The sequence below is a fragment of the Rhinopithecus roxellana genome, chromosome 4 (assembly GCF_007565055.1).
Source record: "Rhinopithecus roxellana isolate Shanxi Qingling chromosome 4, ASM756505v1, whole genome shotgun sequence".
Classification (NCBI taxonomy): Eukaryota; Metazoa; Chordata; class Mammalia; order Primates; family Cercopithecidae; genus Rhinopithecus; species Rhinopithecus roxellana.
In genome coordinates this window covers 84406391-84428496 of record NC_044552.1, presented here as the reverse complement: position 1 = coordinate 84428496, position 22106 = coordinate 84406391, and the positions used below count along the sequence as shown (strand labels likewise).

General features: G+C 37.4%; 1 protein-coding gene across 50 annotated transcripts in view; it reads right to left on the bottom strand.

The window, feature by feature from the left end:
- Positions 1-10580: 10580 nt before the first annotated feature.
- Positions 10581-22106, bottom strand: part of RIMS1 (regulating synaptic membrane exocytosis 1) — a 510553-nt gene continuing 499027 nt past the window's right edge. For 47 of the 50 annotated variants that reach the window (XM_010371427.2, XM_030929231.1, XM_030929228.1 and 44 more), the window contains 4 exons: positions 20851-20963; positions 15309-15410; positions 14569-14708; positions 10581-13216 (listed from right to left, as the gene is read on the bottom strand). In XM_010371427.2, the coding sequence (XP_010369729.2) occupies positions 12998-13216; positions 14569-14708; positions 15309-15410; positions 20851-20963 (574 nt within the window). In that variant the 3' untranslated portion in view covers positions 10581-12997. The remainder of the gene's footprint in view (positions 13217-14568; positions 14709-15308; positions 15411-20850; positions 20964-22106) is intronic. The other 3 variants (XM_010371424.2, XM_010371432.2, XM_030929222.1) reach the window with 3 other exon arrangements.

Genomic DNA, 22106 nt, shown 5'->3' with positions numbered 1-22106 from the left:
GGTTATAGATCCAATTCTTCATACCTGTTCCCCACAAAAGACTAATTGAATTAGAATATGTTTGTATTATAGTATTTTTGTTGTTATTATGGTATTTGTACACAAATTAGAGTGTCATTATTAAGTTGTTATTAATCACACACACTTTGAAATGCTGTAAATCCAAGTGGGTTCAAGTTACTAGGGAGTTACTTCACGGATTCCACAGAAAGGTTCAAAGAGACATCTCTGGGGAGAGGGGGTGCCTTTGCCAATGATGCATCTCTGGAAACTCCCACATTCATAGTCAAGTGAACTTTGCTGCCTCGTCCTGATGTTTGCTGGCTTTTCTCCACATTGAATGAAATTCCATAATCATGGTGAGAATAATTAGAATGGTGTCAAGGAATCACCTGCCTCCCACCTGCAGTGGGTTGAATGATGACCCCCATCCCAAAATCAAAGTCCACTCGGAACATCTGAATGTGATCTTATTTGGAAGAAAGGTCTTTGCAGATACAATTAAGGTAAGGATCTTGAGATGAGAAGGCCCTGACTTAGGGTGGGCCCCAAGTCTAATCACAAACGTCCTTATAAGAGATTAAAAAAAGAGAAGAGAGAGGAGAACAGGGAAGGCCATGTGAGGATGGAGGTAGAGCCTGGAGTTCTACTGCCACAAGTCAAGGAGTGCCGGTAGGCCCCAGGAGCTGCGAGTGGCAGGAAGCATTCTTACCTGCGGCCTTTGGAGGGAGTGTGACCCTGCTGGCACCTTGATTTCAGATTTCTGGACTCCAGAACGGTAAAGTAAGTTCTTGTCGTTTTAAAAAGAAGTTCTTGTCGTTTTAAGCCACAAGCTTTGTGGTACTTTGTTGTGGCAGCCCCGGGAAAGACTGCACAGCCCCTTACACACCTTCCGGTGGTGGCACATGGCCCAGCCTGGAGAATTTCTCTACCTGCTGCTCATGCCTCCTCTCTGCTCCCCTGTCCTGGGTACTTGGCCTTGGCGTGGCACGTCTGCGCATGGCTGTGCTTGAGCGTGGTGGCACTGGTCCCAGGGACAGGGCAACTTCCTATTCCATACGTGGAAACGACAGAGATTCTTTGGCCACACACACCTGGGGACTGAAAATGAACCTATAATCTCAAGGGAGGTGAGTCAAAACTCAGAATTTATTCACCAAAACAAAACCTCTTGATTAATTCTTGATGGAGATAAAGATGAAAAAGACTTGAGTAGGCATATAATTATAAAACACTTATACTGTATTCTCAACCAGATATTTTTACACTATATAAAAGGCAGTTGCCCCACGAGATTTGTCCTTGACCTTAAGGTTTAGTCAGTCCTAGTTTAAATTTTCCCTACTGAAGGCGAGCACATCAGCATTGACCCTCAAAAGATCCTCTGCGTTCAGCGTCTTCTCCGAACTGCACGAAGCACTGCTGCCATCTTGTGGCTCAGGTGCGCCACCACACCCGCTTATTTTATGCGGTTCTAGCTCTCACCAACAGAGGGCAGGGTTGAGGCTCTTGCCTACAGACTGAAATCCTTGTTCATAATTTTGAGCCAAATGCTAGTGTGGCAGAGACTTCTTTTGAAACTAAATTTTGAGAAGAACCAGGTAATACAACTGCTGTTTGCCTGTTAATAAAGCAGTGGAAATTCACAAATACTACACAGTCTCCTAGGAGGTGAGAACATGCCACTAGATACACTATTTTCAATTTCCTATTTTCCTAGCTCCTATCCGCCTGATGCCCTAATGGTAGCTAACAGGCAGGAGTCCAGCGTGGGAAGGTGAGGAGGGTTGGCACTGCAGGAGGCCAGGTGAGACCCTGACACTGGACTTCCTGTTACCTTTGGAACTGAGAGGCAATCCAACCCTAAAGCGGTGGAACTTTGTTTAACTCTCCAACAACTAGGGTTCTGAGAGCCTAATTTCCTAGGAAAGAGGATTTATGTAGCTCAGAGTTGTATTTGGTTTGTGGTTGCTATTATAGTAAAAGAATCAGGCCTGGTGTGGTGCCTCACACCTGTAATCCCAGCTTTTTGGAGGGCAAGACAGGAAGACTGCTTGAGGCCAGGAGTTTGAGACCAGGCTGGCCCACATAGTCAGACCCCCATCTCTAAAAATATGTTTAAATTAGCCACGTGTGGTGGTGCATGCCTGTTGTCCTGGCTACTGAGGAGGCTGAGGCTGAGCCCAGAAGTTTGAGGCTTCAGTGAGCCATGATTGCACCACTGCATTCCAGCTTGGGTGACAGAGTGAGATACTGTCTTAAAAAAAAAAAAGAGAGAGAGAGAGAGAGAGAATCTATCTTTCTTAGTCTCCATCTATCTTTTCACAAAAGTGGAATTTGCCTGACTGACCCGCATCAACATCCCCCTTCCCCTACCCCCGATAAAACTGTCAAACAGAGCAAAGCTCAGAGCAAGAGTGAAGGTTCTGGGGCCTTTCCATTTGTCCTGCCTTCTACCTCTTCCATCATTGTCTAAAGAAAGGTGCAAAGAATGTTTCTTAATTCTTTATAATTGGAAAGCTTTCATCAAGAGTGTTTTAAAGAAAAAGAAGTGCATTTCTGGAGCATTACTCTAGGAGTACCAACTTATCAATTTTCATCGATGAATCAGAGATCTAGACTGAAAAATCATGAGTGGTTTTGCTGGTTTTACTTTGTAGATAGAAAGGTCAGTGGACAGTGTGGCCAGTCACAAGGCTCTGCTTTCTAGGCCTGGGCAATCTTTCTGTGCAAAGTGAGCTCCTCCAACCCCTGAATCACTTGGAGGTGGGGCCGGCTTCATAGGCCCGGGTCCTGGGCAGTCACACCAGGCCTTGCACTCAGGAGGGCTGCTCTTGGTTTCATACTCTGCTGTTGCTATCTTGAAAATCTTAAGAATTTTTGAATAAGAGGCTTCACATTTTTATTTTGTACTAGACCTCCTAAATGACATAATAGGTCCTGCCTGGGAGTTTGTTAGAGATGCATTCTCTGAGGCCTCATCTTGGACTTCTAAAATTGAATGTGTGTTTTAACAGGATCCCAAGGTAAACGGTCGCAACATTAAAATTTGACCACTGATCTTAGCTGCCTATGAAGTTGTGGTGGCAGAACACAGATGAGTGAGCAGCGGGTGAGTCCTTGGCAGAGAATGCACGGGAAGACCTGCCTTCTCCTCTTCAGAGTAGAAGAATCAAAAAGCAGAGAGCCTGGGGTTGGGAGCACTTGGGAGATGATGAAATTCAGGGAGAGAGAGGAGAGTAAGTGGAAATTGTTTTACAGTACAGGAACCAGCTCTCATAAACCATTTCCTTTCTAACTTGGTGACCTGTTATAAATTTTTGAAAAATTTAGTTCTAACATTGGAGCACAAAAGGGAAATTGAACCATGACTGACCACTGTTTCTCCAGCTTTAGGATATAGCCTGACCATTGATGAGCTATTGCTCTGCTATGGAATGAGACAGGAATTCCCACTGATCCAGGTTGCCCTTTATCCCTCCACTGTTTCTAGACATTTTCCCCGTCTGTTACCCTTCTAGCTCTCAAATCTCCAACCTTCCAACCTCAACATGCACACTTTGCTTTATGTCATCAGGGGGTTACACATTTACAAAAGAACAGCTTGGAAAATACTTCGACTTCAGCCTGTAGCTGCTTTCAGAAGGATAAGAAATCCCCAAGGAAAAGGGGACTCTAATAGGTCAACTGCTAGAAATAAAGGTGGTGGATATATAAAGTCAAAATTAATTTGTAATTTTAAAATTTACTGCTGCAATGATTTAGAAAAAAAAAACCTTCAAATAGTTTTTAAAAATTTTTGTTTAATTTGGGTGTCATAGAGCACTTCATATTGGTTACTTGCAATTTTGTTGAGCCCCATTATTATACTTCCAGTGTAGAAATCTCTACCTTAGTATACATAGTTGAGAAATCAAACTTCTTTGGTATAATACTGTGTTAGATCATTCTTGCACTGCTATAAAGAAATACCCGAGACTGGGTAATTTATAAAGAAAGGACATGTAATTGGCTCATGGTTCAGCAGACTGTACAGGCAGCATGGTGCAGGCATCTGCTTGCTTCTTGGGAGGCCTCAGGGAGCTTTTACTCATGGTGGGAGGCAAAGTGGGAGCTGGCACTTCTTACGGGGAAAACAGGAGCGAGGGCGGGGGGAAGTGCTCCACACTTTTAAAGGACCAGATCTCCTGAGAACTCACTCTTTGTGGTGGGGACAGCACTAAGCCAGGAAGGATCCATCCCCATGACGCAAGCAGCTCCCCGCAGGCCCCACCTCCTACACTGGGGATTACATCTCAACATGAGATTTGGAGGGGACGTCCAAACTATGTCAGATGGTGAAATTAGACCAAAGAAAAGCAGAAGCCACACAAAACAAAAGTGTTGTTTTTAGAATACAAGCTAGCATGCAAGAAAATCCTGGCTAGGGGCAACAAAAAAACATAAGACTTTATTTTGATTCTCAACTGAAGCAATAGCTATGGATCCCTTTAGCATTATAACTGTAGCTGTTTTGGGCGTTGGACATGAAACTTTGGGATTTATGAAAAGGAGACTGAGTTTTTACAGACTGAGAAGCAGTGATCCGGAAGAATGTGGAGTCCTCAGCTTCTGTGTTGTGCATTCATTCTACCATCTTGGTTTGTGTACAGCCTCTGTGTCATATACTGAACTACTTGTTTACGTCATTATTTTTAACTTGAATTATTTCAAAGGGATTTACAAAGAGTTTCAAGAAGGCCTTTTCATAATAACATTATTGGAATAAATCATAAAAAGAAAAAATATATACTAGCGATGAATTCTTTTATCGTTGATGTGAGAGTATAATTGTTTTACAAAGTCCTGGAGAGACAGAGTAAATTAAGCTCATATAATGGGTTATGATACTATTCCTGCAATAGTCCCAGGCAGGAGTTCAGGAAGTCTGTGAACTTGAAAGAGAAAAAAAAAATGCATCTTTACTTTTTTCTACTATCTAATTGAAATTTAAAATTTATTTCAGTTATCACTGCAGGTAAGAAACCACAATAGCATAGCAGTACCCTGTGACCTTGCTGTCAATACAAAATCACACATATTCATAATATAAACTAGTATTTATGCTGATAACAGCTTCAAAAACACTGTAGTGATTGGACCTGTCACTAGATTTCTTTTAATACCTCAGTAAAGAAGTCATACGTATTGCTGGATGACAAATTTTTGTTTTGTTTTATTTTGTATTTTTGAAACAGGGTCTCACTGTCACTCAGACTGGAGTGCAGTGGTGTGACAAAGGCTCACTGCAGCCTCTCCCTCCCAGGCTCAATTGATCTGCAAGCCTCAGCCTCCCAAGTAGCTAGGACTACAGGTGTGGGCCATCGTGCCTGGCTGTTTTATTTTTTTATTTTTTTGTAGAGATGGGTTTTTGCCATATTGCCCAGGCTGGTCTCTAAACTCCTGGGCTCAAGTATCCGCCTGCTTCAGCCTGCCTAAGTGTTGGGATTACAGGTGTGAGCCACCACACCAGACTACAAATTTGTTGTTAGAATGTTTTTAACTCTTTCAATATAATTGGCTTCATTTTCCTCCTATGTATTTTTTAAAGGAGTTTAACATCATTATTCTGAGAAGGAGTCTATAAGTATCACCAGGCTCCAAAGGGAACCAAAGCATATGAAAAGTTAAGTGCCCTGTGTTAGAAGCAACCCCACTCCTCCGTATATACCCAAAGGGAAAGAATTCATTCTATCAAAACAGACACATGCACCCATACGTTCATTGCAGCACTATTCACAATAGCAAGGATAATGGAATCAACCTAAGTGCCCGTCAGCAGTGGACTGGATAAAGAAAATGTGGTACATATACACCATGGGATTCTATGCAGCCATAAAACAGAACGAAATCATGCTCTTTGTAGCAATATGGATGGAGCTGGAAGCCATTATCCTAAGGGACCTAAAGTAAGAACAGAAAACCAAATACTGCATGTTCTCGCTTATAAGTGGGAGCTAAACACTAAATACACATGAACATAAAGATGGGAACAATAGACACTGGGATCACTAGTGAGGGGAGGGAGGGGCCATGGACTGAAAAGCCATGTGTTGGGTGCTATGTTTACAGCCTGGGTAATGAGATTGCTGAGACCCCAAGCCTCAGTGTCATGCAGTTTACCCATGTGATAAACCTGCACATGTACCCTTTAACTTATAATAAAAGTTGGAATAAAAAAAGAAACATGAGAAGCCTCTAAAATTACACTTGATCCCATTCCATACTTTTTAATAGACTGAAGATGCCTGCTCTATGATAAAAATAAAGAATAGTATATTTGTCTTAAAGAAAGAACTCTATAGTAGAGGAAAGCACAACCACCCAGTAGAAAAAAAAATTCTTTTTTCAGACACTAAATAATAAAATGTAAAACAAACATACAAAAATATTTGCAAAAAGTATTCACTGACATACTGGAAAAATAGTTGACAGACATGCATAGCCAACACAAGAAGCATCTTTAATGAACACTCAATGAAAACCAAAGGCAAAACATTAGGAAAAAACATGAATTTAGGGTGGAGTGAACATGATGGCAAGAACAAGCTACAGTGATGTAGGCGTGTGGTTTCTGATGATTTTATGTCTTGATAGAACTTGGAAAATGTAGAAGAATGAGTAGATAACATGTATAATCAGAAAAGCCACAGTCACGTCTTGTGGAACATAAATAGGGAAAGGAGTGATGGAATGAAAGTACATGCAAAGGAGGATGAAAGAGATGATCCAGCATCTGACGAGAGGACCTAGACTGGGTATACAGAAAGGGAGAAAGAAAAAGGTGGTGATTTCAGTGAAACAACTCAGTTCCTCTGCTCCTGGAGAAATTGGGGGAGAATTCAGTGATATGGGAGCAGATCTGCAGGTAAATAGGCTGGGAACCTCACATTGAAGAAGGCAGTTAGAGAACCTTGAGAGGCTGAGAATTTCTGGAACAGAAAAATTGTGAGACTTACTAATGAAATCATCCAGGAAATGGCACTGAAAATGGTGGCGAGAAAGCACCATTTTCTAAAGCTAGCCTTGTTCTGTTGGGCGGGGTCAGAGAGAGTGCTCTGTCTGCTTCTAAGAGGTGGTGCTCACTAAATGCAGAGGTTGGTCTAGAAAAAGAAGGAACAACCAGCCCTACTGAAGATGCACAGAATAGCCTGAAGACAGCGTATGTGATAGGGGCTATTGAAATTAGCACTCCTATCACCTGAGCAGAGGACAAATCTTCCTCTGTTTTTATCTGCCAGTACTGGAAAGAGACATTCTATCAGTGGTGGTGGACCAGATAAATTAGCAGGAAATGAAGGCCAGATTTGCCCAAGAGTTTTGTTCTCATATGAAGTCTTCACAAGGTTAACTTAGACTTCACAAAGTTAGGTTTATGCATAATGCTTACAGGTGCTAACATTTATTAAGCCACTTACTATGAATTCAGGTTTTGTTCTGCAAATTTAATATTTACTATTTACTTTCATCCTCAAAATAACTGTATGAGGTAGGTGTTATTATTCCATTTAACAGATATGTTGTAGTGTATTTTATGTTAGCTGTATGTTTTCCTGCATGCTACAGATATAATTATAATGCCATATTCCTCAAAATATTAGTCTGGAGTCTTAGAAATATTTAAGGCACCAGATGAGTGGCTCCATAATTTGGAAGAGAAGAGAGGATGAGTGTCATCAGAGTGAGTGTGGTTGGGTGTGGCCAATCTTGAGAATTTTTGTACCACCTTTCCTAGGTCTTGAGAGGAAAGAAAAAATGCATCTAGAGCAGACACAACTTTTCCATCATGTCCTTCTCTAAGACAGATGCATTCTCTTTCTTCTACTAGCATCCATATTGCCTTGGGAGAACTACCCTAACTTTTCTATGTGGTTTGGGTGCAATTGTCTGGATTCCCTAGATCCAGGGCTGGACTCTTGACACAAGCCTGTCCATCAATGTATTTCATTTTTCTGGTCAGAGATATTTGTTCAGCATTAGGCATGGATCAAGATGATCCAAAGGAGATTTTGCTGGGATGATGGGGCAATTGTGGGTTTTTTAATCCAATGAATACATTTACATTTACAAAAACCAATTGACCACCAAGTATGTGATAAGTATACACTTTTAATTAAAGGAGCTCTGTGGTAAGAGTTACAGAGCAGCAATCACAAATCTTTTTGGCACCAGGGACTGGTTTTGTGGAAGACAATTTTTCCACAGACCCAGGGGGAGAATGGTTTCAGGATGATTCAAGTGCATTACAGTTTGTGCACTTTATTTCTATTATTACATTATAATATATAATAAAATAATTATATAACTCATCATAATGTAGAATCAGTGAAGCCCTGCAACTAGATGGTCCCATCTAAGGGTGATGGGAGACAGTGACAGATCATCAGGCATTAGATTCTCATAAGAAGCACGCAACCTAGACCCCTCACATGTACAGTTCATAATAGGGTTCACACACCTGTGAGAATCTATTACTGCTGCCAATCTGACAGGAGGCAGAGCTCACTTGCCTAGCTCACCTCTGACTGTGTGGCCCAGTTCCTAACAGGCCACAGACCAGTACCAGTCCATGGCCCAGGGATGGGTGACCCCTGCTTTATTGGGTCTGACAACCTAGACTGGGGTTATTAATGAGCAGCAGGTGGGGTAATTGGAGGAGGCAGGGTAGACAAAACTACTTTTGGAAAGTTAAAGAATAATTCTTTGTTCTATCTCCTTTACTCAAACTGTTGCTGAAGGCTGCATATGATGTGTTCATGAAGTTTGATAGTGCAAATGGTGAGTGGTCAGGGGACGGGAGAGAGAGAGGGCTGGGAGAGAGAGAGGGTTAGAGAGAGGTTTCAGGGAATGGAGAAGAGCCCACCTGCCTCCTTTTCCTATCCCCCACCCCCATCGTAAGGCAGAGTCACTCAGGCAACTTGTAGGAGACCAACTTGGCTAGGAGCTGCCTCATTGCAGAGAAATAGCTTAGGATTTTTTCTCACCTCGTGAACTCTTCATTCTTTAATATCTGTCAGCAGTTAGTAGAGGACAGAGAGTGCTTAGCATGGCAGGATCCTGAGTTGGTCAGACTTTGGTTCACATCCCAGTATGGTCACTCACCAGCTGTGTGACCTTAGCTTGTTTCTTCGCTTGTCTAAGCTGCAGAGCCTTCTATGTGAAATAGGGGTCCTATACTTACCTCGTAGGACTGCTGTGAGGGAGTAAATATAATCCCATAGCCTTTGTATACAAATCAAATACTGTTAAGTCCTAACTTGGACTAACTTAACCACGTGTTCTTGGAAACTGACTTTAGATGAAGCAATGTACAACAGGTCCTTGATAATATTGACGGAGAACAAAAAAGGTTTCTTTATATGCCATTTCACTTAAAGTCACAGTTTCTAAGAACTTAATGACATTGAGAATTTACTGTATGCTATCATAATTATTTCTATATATATATATATATATATATAAAAGATCTCTTTTAATACACGGAGCTAGTTTAATACAGGGCTACTTTATATTCTAAGTACTTAATACCTAGTACTTAACAAAATCCTTAATGATGTTGGTTAAGTATAATCAGATAATATATTATCTGGGATATATATGGGGCTGGGATTTCAAGAAATAAATTGTCAGAGTCAGCAAGAAACTATGAAGACTTAGCAAAATTGCCTTTCCTCAGGTTCCTTCCTCCCATCACTGCAGGCTCTGAAATCCCAACACTGGGTAGCTTTATATGGTTTGAAGTGAGATTACTGCTCTTCCCCTGTCTAGAGAATCATTCTGAAGCCCACTCTCATCATCTGTTTCAGTGGCAGCCTTGTCTCCTGGCCTCACCCAGCTCTGAGCTATCTTAATGCACGAACATTAATCAGCTTTACTCTTGACTGTTTTAAACTGAACTGATCAGTTGTTTTTGACTCTTACTGACCAGGCTAACAGATAATCTTGTGTCTTGTAGATCAAACAAATGTATGATTTAATAGGGTAAAATTCAGTCAACTGTTTAAAAACTATAAATAACTGATGCATTCATGTCTCCAATCTCTTTATTGCCTCAAATTTGATGTTGATGTAACTGTGCTTACTCCGCTTTACAAGTTAAAGCCAGTGTGGTCTATAAAAGATTAAGAGCTCTTAGAAAGACCAGACTAGATCACAAAAGTTATTTTACTACAATGCAAGATGAAAGTAGTGCTTACCAAGTGTATTGTGAGAGGCGATGATTATTAAATATATGAACACACTTTTAGGTAAGAAGAAATCATAAAATAACCTAAAAAGTTAGTAATATCTCATTGAATATATTATTCTGGATATTCATCTATCTATATTTGAAGATACTTTTATTACCTGAGATCCTATTAAAGATAATTCAGAGTAAATGTATTCCTTATTTTTTGTTAAATTGGTCTCCTCTAAACCAAAGTTATACAAATTAGTCATGGGGGCAGAAGAAAAAGATGGAAAGGAGAAATATACTATGACGAGAGACGCAGGAATCAATTTTCTGATATGCCACATAACTTGAAATAATTTGGCAACTGGACAACAGAGTTGTCTCTTTTATTAGCACATTCAAACAGCAGCAGAAAACAACCTTCCATTTGATTCTTACTGAGATTTATTATTTTTAATAATGCCACTTTTCAGAAGTATAGTCATGTGCTCACTTAGACAGGCTGACAAAGTGAAAACTTGTATGTGATGCAAAGTATCCTTTGGGCCATTGATTAAGACATAATATAATGCATTGACAAGTCAAGTCAAATGCCCGCAGCAGACAACAAACCCCAGCCTCCCCTTCCCGTGGTCTGGCTCCCATTTTGCACCATAGAACCCACAATGGAAATCTGGCAAGACATAGAACACAGATGGCTACTGACTGACATGAAAAGTAAATTTTATTAAACATGTTTACATACATGAGTTGGAATTTCATTTAAAAGCACAGGGGAGTGTTAAGACAAGTGGTCAAAATAGAAAGATACTAGCCAATTATAATCAGTTGATTGTTGGCCACTAAGACAGAACGGAATCTAGTAGAAGTGCACCAATGCTTCAGTTCCTCCTGCTCAGCATGGTGAGCAGTGGTCAATCTGTGCCCTGTGGAATGATGGGCAGATAATTCTGGCATGTGTAAATAATAATAAATAATTCACTTGGTGCAGGCAGTATGTCTATGAATTAAAACCTAATGTGTACACAGTGTCTACATGTGTTACAGCCCCACAGTAGGAATCTACACCAAAATATTTATTAGAAGGAATTTGGTCCATACTACATCACGTTTTCCGGAGGGTAAAAAATAAAGTCCATCTATAGACATTTCACCACAGACCCAGAGACTGAGTCTGGCTAAAACCTGCAAAATGTCTATAACAAAAATGGATGGCTTAGATTTCTTGGTTATTTCGGTATAGTAATTAACAAGCAAACTGTACAAGTACATGCAACATACAAGCTGGCCTATGTGGAACTAACATACATTATTAAATAACCTTTTGTTTCTTTTCTTTTTAAAATTTTTTTTACAAAATGTGCATGCAGCTTTGAACAGTTCCAAGTCATGCTGCTCTATCTGTGTAATCACAAAAGTGGAGTGACTCATAAAAGGAGGGAGAACGTATCAATGCACCTGCAGAGACTGCAGTTTGTAGCACATGTACAGAATGTCACAAGGGAAATTCAAGGCCAAGAAAAACTAAATGAAGAAAATGCAAATTGAAAGTTGACTTTGTTTATTTTTCCCCCCAAAAGTAAGATACTTTGCATTAAAAAATCAAGCTTTGTGCTTGCATCAATCTCAAAGAAATGTAAACTAAAATTCGATAAAAACATTAGTTTAGTGCAGAATATTTCAACTGGAATTTCCAGTGGAATATTGAATAGCTCATACCATGCTCTTTCCAGGGCAGATGGGTGTGTCTACACTGAGGCATGGCTGAGAAGCCTGGGCGTAGCTCAAAGTGTCTTAGGCTCAAATCCATTCCTAGTCACCATTTTTGGGAAGTCAAAGTATGGTTTATACACATGAGCATTTTTTTTTATATCAGGAAGAAAAAGGCAATACAAGGAGTGTTTTCAAAGTACAATTATGCAGTTAGTTTTAGTCCCCAGCATTAGTTGCAGATTGACTTCTTTAAAAGTCTTCCATGCAAAACAATGGAAACCATAAATTAATTTTCTAGAATGCAAACAGATAGGCTCTTCATTAAAAAAGTACTTCTGTGATTATTTATTTTGGAAGATAAGTTTTTGTCTTTTGGGTTTCCACACATAAGACTTTAAAGAATTATAAAATGAAAGCTAGTGAAACCCTTCCTTGGCTTCACCTTATGTAGCTGTTTAACACTTTGGGGAGATGCCACAGAGACGACTTCAGCCCTTTTTTTGGTGCTTTTGGAAAAAAGAAGGGAAGAGTCTCTGTTAGCATCATGAGGCCTGTCATGACACAGCCAAAAAAACTAGTGGAAATAACAGATGTGGTGAAAACAAAACAAAACCTCAAGAAACAAAAACCAACAAACACCACACAAATAAACAAAACACACAAAAGAACAAAACAATTCAAACATCAGGGAAATAACACTGCTTGTGGTCTGTGCAGAAACGTGTAGAATACAACTTTTCACAGAGTGAGAGTTTCCAGTTTGTTCAATTTGGTGTGTGTGTGTGTGTGTGTGTGTATGTGTAGATTTAAAGTTTCCTCTTTTTCTATTTGTTAGAAGCATCAGTGACTCTCACCAGCACGTTGATTCTTCCTGTAATTTGATAGATTGCCTTGTTCTGTCATATGAAGCCATGTTTTAAATAACAATTGGGACATATTATTGAAAAACTACTACAGGCAAAACACAAGTTGATTGTCTGTCTCCAACAATGCTTTCGATCATGAAATATCTGCTTCAGATTATTATCCTGAAAGGTAGAGTTTTATTGGAATGACTCTGGTATGAGTTCACTATGATCGAATACAGGGAGGCCCAGTTGAACTTTCCAGAGATGACTGGGAAGCCCGGCGGGTGAGGGGAGTGAGTGTGGGATCCACCAGTGAGGATGGTGGGAACAATTTGTACCATCCGATCACCATGCTGGACAGGTCGAGTTCTTCCAACAAGATCTGAGCCACACCCATAAAGCATTTGTGGTCCATTCTGCCATAGTCTCCCCAGACAATCACCTGCAGAGATAGAGAAATGCAACATTACCTGGACTTCTCTCTGCTTCATATCTGAAGGGCTCAAAGCAATTATGCTGTAAAAGTGGGCCAGTCAGTGAAGCAGAGGAAATGAATACAACTACCACCAAGGAGAAGGCACAGATAAGAAGATACACTAACCTTAAGATGCTTATAGACACTTCACAATAATTTTTAGTCCTGATGGAATGAAGGATTGTGTGTTCCTAGTCAATGAGGAGTATTATCTACATAAGCCATGTTAAAGAAATAAATACATAAGATTATTTTTATATGACTGCAACACCTTTCTTGTGTAACTACTATCTAATTAGCGATGTGCAGGACCATAGAAATATAAAAATTAAACTTTGTGCAATTTAGGAGGGCAGGATGAGCAATCCAACTCAGTATACCATGGAATGTATGTACAAGAAAGTATGTACAAAGAATGAGAGTACTCATTTGATTTCTTTTGTATTACGGTCTTTTTAGTGAAGGGGTAGATCAAAAAAATAATTGTGGGCTGGTACCTTTTGAGGACTTGCCTGCCAATTTTAACTTAGATGATTAATATTTCAATTAGATCATTAAAAATTACCACAATCTAGGTCAACTTCTATTGGCTATTGGTGTCAGACAAGCCTTCCATTACACCTAGTCCCAGGTTCTATTTTCTAATACTTCAGTCATCTGTAAAGGTTCCCAACTGGACTCATTCACCTGTTTTATACAAACAGAGTTGGTGGTGAAGCCCACCTTTAAACTCTACTGAGTAACTTTGTGAAATTACTTTACTTCTTGAATCTCAGACATAATCTTTAAAATGGGGATAATGATATTATTGCACATGTTAGTTACAACGTTTAAATAATGCATATAAGCACCTAGAAATGCATCCGGCATTCAACCAGGACTCATTCTCTTCTCCCCTCCCTCTTCCTCTTTGTATCCCATGTTTGGTAGAAAGCAATGCTCAACCAGCTATTATTAGCATTGTTTTGTTTGATATATCTCTATCTATTTATCATCTATCTATCTAGTGAGGATATATCTCTATCTATTTATACCTATCTATCTAGTGAGGAGTGAGGAGGGGCGGGAACAGGGCAAAGCTAGAAGGAGAGGATAGAGACAGAAAAGAAAAGAAGAGAGAGAGATAAAACAAAATTGTTCTCTATTAGATCCACCAAATATTTTTAATATTATATATTATTTACATTATAAACTAACCATTCGAATTTTTTCTACTCAAGAATATTATCCTACATTTATCTCTTTGTGTTTTACCATCTCTTTGATACATGAATAATACAAACATTTCAATGTCAAAAGCCAAACAAACTATTACTGACCTGAAGAACTTTACCCTGTGGACTTTCATCAAAAACCAGAGACTGCTGATACAAAGGATCAAGGGTTTTTCGTGCAATTCTTGTCTTCTTCTTGGCTATACAGGCCCCATTTTCCAAAAGATATACTTTGACATATGGAGCTAAACAAAGTTATATTAACATACAAGAATTATTCCTTAAATTCAACTATTTTTTTAATTAGAGAATTCCCTATTAGAGAATTAGAGATGCTTACTGAAAGTTTCCCATCGACTGTTTAAATTACTTAAAATTTTCATTGCTCCATAAATTCTATTCCTTAAATCTATATGTTACCATTACTGCCATTTTCCTCATTTTGATTCAATGTATACAAAGTTATTTGAAGACTTTGACTTACTTGGGTTACAATGCAGGTTTATATCTTAAAGCTCATTGTTCCCCTTTTACGATTAGAACTATATTCTTTTTTTCTTTTGCCTTTCTAAATGTGCAGAAAGAAAATAATTGACACTAGCTAAGAAACAACCATAACTAACCTTAAAAAATATTATAACATACTTCCTAACACCTTCTGAAAGAATAACTGTGCAAGGAAAACCCAAATCCATTTTAATAACATCCAGGAACACAGAAACACTGCTTTTTAAATTAATCAGATGACGCAAAACAGAGCATGTGAAATTCAAATACAGCAAATGTTTTTATTTGTTTGCCTATTAAATAGCCCCTTCACCAAATTCAGGAATACTTCTCCTTACCAGGCGTAGATTTGGAACCAGGCTTTTGTGTGAGGCTTCGTGCTCTAATAACTTCAACTTCTAATTGGCCCTTTTTGTCCTCCATTCCAATTTGTATATCACCTGCAAATGGAGGGGAAGCAAGATGTGTTTCAGCTTCTTTGCAGTTCAGTGCAGTTAAAACAAAAAGGAGAGCCCATAACAGACTACAGATTTTTATCTTCATGATTTGGTTGAGAAACTAATATTTAGACCCCCTCACTCCACAATCCACTTTTCTTTCTTGGTCTCCAAATCAAATTTGGAAATGATTCTCTTATTTTTTCTGGTATTAATCCCTCTTATGAGATTCGCAAATTAGTTAATAAATGACTATAACAACACTGAAGTATTTCTATAATTCTTGTACTTAATGTGATTTCTTACTCTTATTTCATCCAGTATATACTAAAAAATTGTAACCATATGTATTTTCATTATCCAGAGAAAGCCACCATTAATATTTGGTGAATAACCTTGCATTCTCATACTTCTATCAATCTATCTGCCTATCTATCTATCTATCTATCTATCTATCTATCTATCTATCTATCTATTAGCAATCATGATCATATACCATTATTTTATTGACTGTATGGACTACTGCATGGATATGTCATTACCTATTAAATCAGACTCCTATTGATGGAAATAAATGTTATTTACATAAACTATTTTATGGTGCAGTGTAAGTAAGTAGGGTTATAATGAACAGTTTTATAAGAATTCTTGCACATATTCTTGAATCAGTTATTTTTTGAACATAAAATTCCAATATTTTAAATTTTCATATGTAATAGTATGGACATCCAAAAATTCCATGCATTCTGCCAACTCCTCCAGAAAGGTTTGCACTACCACCAGAAATATCACTCTTCCTGCCTCCCACCCTTACTAATACTGGTATTAGCAATATGTCTAATATCAGTATCAAAAATATGCTTAATTTTTGCCAATCTGGTTAAAACGATATTTTAATTTGCATTTCTTTGATTATTAAGGAGCATTATGTAGCCCATGTATAGTTTGATGCAAAATTAGATCAGCAACTAGAATGAGTCCCTTCCTTTTTATTTCATGAAAATATTTGTTTCATAGTTTTCATGTCTCTCGAGCTCATATTTATTAGAGCTCCTCTATGAAAACACCTGGGTGTATTCTCCCCATTTTTTGGTAAGTAGAATGTTAAATACTGACAGTTATAGTTCTACTCAGGTTTTTTCAGCTTTCTACTTATCCTTAAATTCTTTGTGGTAGGTTATATTTTTTAACAACTGTTCATCTCAAATAAAGTTTCAAATGTTAAGCTTTTTTTTTTTTTTGAGACAGAGGCTTGCTCTGTCGTCCAGGTTGGAGTGCAGTCGTGCGATCTCGGCTCACTGTAACCTCCGTCTTCTGGGTTCAAGTGATTCTCCTGCCTCAGTCTCCCAAGTAGCTGGGACTACAGGCATGCGCCACCCTGCCTGGCTATTTTTTGTATTTTTAGTGGAGACAGGGTTTTACCATGTTGGTCAGGCTGGTCTCAAACTCCTGACCTCAGGTGATCTGCCTGCCTTGGCCTCCCAAAGTGCTGGGATTACAGGTGTGAGCCACGGCGTCCAGCCTAAGCATTTGCATAAGTGGTATCATTCAGCAATTTTCTTTCTTCACTTAACTACATTTTCTTAGATATCCATCCAAGTTGATGTGTTGAGATCTAGAACATTCCCTTTAATTTCTCTATAATAGTCTATTATATGAATGTCATATTTATCTACTCTCCAGTTAGGGGTCTTGGTTTTCCTATTTGGTGCTGCTACAAAAAAATGCTGCAAAGAGCTTCTTGAGGATATGTAATTCGAAGTTGTATTTCTGGGTCACAGCACATCCACACTTTTATTTTTACTAGATGCTGCCATATTATTCCAATTGGTGACTGCACCAAATTACACTTCTAATAGCAGTGTAAGAGAATGCATATTTCTAAGCGTGTTTGCTACTTATATTGAAAGATTTAAACAATTTGGACAATCTGATATGCAAATACACACATACACACACACACACATACACATGTGTGCTTTGTAGAAACGTTAACAGATAAGTGAACTCCACTCTATTTTCAGTTTGATAATTTTTTCTCATAAATTAAAACTGAATTTTTATCAAACATTTTTTCTGCATACTTAAGATGGTCATTTTTTATTTTTATTACAGTAATGTGATCAACTATATTAATTAGTTTTCATATATTAAACCAACCATGTATGTGTTCATGAAAAAAAAATCCCATTTTGTTGTGATAATATTATTTTTAGTATTGCTGAATTTGCTTTTCTTGGGGTTCATGAGGGACTCTGGAAAGTATGACTATATTTATTTTCAGTTCTGAAAATCTATCAATCATTATATATGTACTTTTTATTGTCACACTCTGTTTTCCATTTTCATTTTTATTTATTGATACATAATATGTACATAATATATGTACGTATTTTTTAGGTACATGTGGTAATTTAATACATTCATATACTTTGTTATGATCAAGTCAGTGTAATTGGGATGTCGTTACCTTAAATATTTGTTTTTTTTAATGCTAGGAACATTTGAATAATTCTCACTCAAACATATTTTCAAAGGCGTCTGGCCTATACTCCTTCCTTCCCTATTCTAGGACTAATTAGACATATATTAGACCTCACTTTTCTGCTCGGTCTTATAACTTCTTATTCATATTTTCCATTATTTTGTGTGTCCAATTAATTCTGGATACTTTCTTAAGGCTTTATCCTCCAGTTAACCACTAACCAATTATCTCCTCAACTCTGTCTAAACTGCTGGTAACTCATCCATTGAATTCTTAACTTTAGTTATATTTTTCAATTCTATAATTTCTATTGGGCTCTTAAAGATTTGAGTTTTCTGATGAAATTCTCCATCTTGTTTTTTATTTTAAGTAATCTTCTTTCTCTTCCTCATGACTTGAGATGATGTCCTGAAATTGCATTAAAAAGATTTTCCTTGTTTGTTTGTTTTGTACAGATTGTTCAGTTCGCCACTCAATGTGCTCTTTCAATCTCTCAGGTTTTATGTTTTACTTAAACACTCAGGCATCGTTATTTTTCCCTAAAAACTGTCTCTCTATTCTCTTTTTAGGTTCCTGTTAGAGTAAGTTTGAACTTTTTGGTTTATTCTTCCTACATCCCGAATTCTCCTCTCTTATAAAAGATTTTTTTTTTTTTAAATTTAAATAGGCCATGTTATTGGTGGTATTCTATAGTTCTCCTTGTATTTAATTATATCTTAAGCTTTGTTCAGTATCCTATTTAGCTCATTCACTGAGTTTTAAATTTTAAGTCATTATATTTTCCATTCTCTAACTTTCTTTCTTAAAAATATATGCTTGTTTTTTGTTTAATAACCTCTTGGCATTTTTTTTCTGTGGATTATATGATACTTTATCTCTGAAAACTTCTAAGTTATTTCTACTTATTTGAATCATTTCCATTTTCTCAGGCATGGATTCTTTGGTCAGTTGATCAACTTTGTTGTTCTAGACATTCTCATTAGTTTTATAATTCTGTTTCAGACCACAGTTACTAGAAGTCTTTTGTTCCCTTTTTGTCCTTTTAATGTTTCTTAAAGATTTCTTTTTAAATCACACACATATCCCCAACTGTTCTAGAAAACCTGTTATGTTTATACATGACTAACTTCTACCCCTCTCTCAACTTCTTGTCTTCCAAAACTTATTGCTTCCAAAATTTTCAATATTTTTATCTGATTTACTTTCTGGCATTGCCTCGTTATTTCTAAGCACTCTACTTATCCTTTCTGCAGTTTTAGATAGTATTATTGACTTTCAATTTTGATCTCTTTCACTGCCTTCCTACCCCTACTACATACGTGACAATTTCTGTCATCCCATTCTCCCAATATTAATATTTATATTATTTCGACTATGTAACGTTATGCATAACTGTGTGAACTAGAATATTATAACCACTTCTCATTTCTTAGATCTTCCTTTTCCCTACACTTAATTAGTGTCTTTTAATAAAGTATTTGCTTACATTTTTATGTAGACCTCATTAGTTCAAATCTTAGTCTCTCCTGGTTGTTCATCTTTTCCATAAAAATCAAACCCATTAGATTCTACAGATTTTATCTCATGAAATCTGACACGATCCAATTTGAATGCTGCTTTGAAACCTTGCTGCAGTTACCATTAGTTCTTCCTTTGCTATCACTCTGGGTATCCCAATCATCTTTATCTTGTGAGGAAGCATTTATTTATTGATTCCTTTTTTTTTTTTTTTTTTTTAGTTCATAATTTTGAAAATTCGCTTAGTTCATTTGGTCAAAGTAAATCTTCTAGTAGCTTTCTGAGAAATGTTAGCAATGAGGAAAATGATTTGAGGCCTTGCCTGGGGCCAAATATGTATCCACTCTAGCCTCAAAATTACTTGATAGTTTGGCTGGCTTTTGTATTCTAGGTTGGAAATTTGTTGTTACTCAGAATTCTGAAGGTAATGCTAATAGTCTTCTGGCTTCTAGTATATTGAAGAATCCAATGAAAATATGAAGAGCCCAACAAGAATCTGATTTTTTTTTCTTTTTTTGTTTTCTTTTTTGAGATGGAGTCTTGCTCAGTCGCCCAGGCTGGAGTGCAGAGGCGCGATCTTGGCTCACTGCAAGCTCTGCCTCCTGAGTTCACGCCATTCTCCTGCCTTAGCCTCCCGAGTAGCTGGGATTACAGGTGCCCGTCACCATGCCCCGCTAATTTTTTTTGTATTTTTAGTAGAGAAGGGGTTTCACCGTGTTAACCAGGATGGTCTCGATCTCCTGAACTTGTGATCTGCCCATCTCGGCCTCCCTAAGTGCTGGGATTACAGGCGTAAGCCACCACACCCAGCGAGAATCTGATTTTTGATAGTTTTTTTGTAAAATTATTTTTCCTCTTAGGAAGCTTCTATGATTTTATCAAGCATCAGTATTGCGAAATTCCACTATATTGTGTCTTCAAGCTGATCTATTTTCATGCATTTTGCTGAAGTTCTTTCCCACTGTAAGATTACAGAAAGATTAACTTAAGTGTTTTCCAGTACTTTTTAGTATCTTTCTCCACCTTCCCTTTTCTTTTTTATAGTTAAGTCTAAAATATTAACTTTTTTGGTAAGTTGTGTAGGGTGAGGGAATTCCGTAAATTTTTTCACACAGGTAAATAGTTATGCTACTATACTTTATTGAACAGTCTATCTATTTTTTTTTTCCATGCTCTGAAATGCCACCCTTGTCCTACATTTAGATCTATTATATCAGGGTTCCTGGTAATTCAAATATTTATGGCTAATTTTACTTCCTTTTACATAATATCTCAAATTAGAAAAATATACTTGAAATTAGAATAGTTGTTTACAAACAGTAACTCCCTAGCTAAAATGTTGCTTCTCACTTGTATTGCTATTACACAATTTTAAATACTTTAAATGACTTTGTCAAACACAAAACATCAATTTTCCTGTAGAAAAAAAATGATTCTTACCCATTGCAGGGGTGGCAAGGGTTTGGCGGCCAACAAGCTGGGCTGGTCCCAATCCATCAAGAAAATCACTGAACTGACTGTCAGCTCCCAGTCGCACTCCAGGAAATATTAAACTATCAGCAAAAGGATAAAAACCAAAGGAAAAAAAAACCATGAAATCTTCTAGAATTCTTTTCACTAGTTTCCATTTGACTAATTATGATCATGAAGCATAAATATTACTTAGACAATCTGTTTTTTTAATTGATTATTTGCATTGCCTTTGAGCCAAGCATATGAGGCTTAACATTGATCGAGGAAAGGTGTACACTCTCAATTTGATACCTAATGCTCTATTCAAGAGGGCTCAGTTATAGTTTTTAATATATCAAGTTCCAAATCTCTATATAAATGTGTTGCTGAGAAAAAAACATAAGATTCAAATTTTTATATCATAAACTTCACACAGATGCTTGCTCATGAACATTAGGTAACATTAATGCTAAATTTTTTTAAAGTGGCCAATAATTTCTTGAATAAATGTTATAGTTCAAGTTCTTATTTATAAACATTTAATTGATTCATTTCTGAATCAATTCTGGTTAAATTCATCTTTCAATCAATTAAATGTTTAAATTATTTGAGACTTTTATTTGGTTCCAATTGAAATTAATTGATTAGAAAATCTATATTTCTTCCTATAATATGACTTCCTGATAGCCCCAGGATGTAAGCTGCACAAGGATAGTGCCTGTGCTGTTCTTGTTGACTGATGTAGTTATCATTGGGTAATAAGAACTATGCTCATTATGTAATCGGCATTCAGTAAGCATTTTTTGAATGAATATATTCCTATAGAGACTTACTCTTTCCATTGTGCTTTCACATCTATTATTTCTCTTAACTAAGGGAATTAAATGGGACACAGATTATAATCCCATCCAGAGACCATGAAAATAAATCCAAGAGATTAAGTGGTTTATGATGGAGGCAAATTTTATTTGTTACTTTTTTGTATCAGAAAATGATGTGTTCAAGTCTCATTTGTATATTTATGCTACTTTATCCAATACTGGTATTTTGTCAGTAAGTTTATCTCCATAACTTTCATACCTGATGATTTTTGTTCTTAGATATTCCTTACTGGAAACATGCATAACAAGCCAATCATTTGACCAACTAAACAAAGACCAACTAGTTTCAGGAATGGGAAGGAATATCACAAACAGTAATTTGGCATAATTCTGTTAAATTTTCTAAACAAAACAAAAAATCCA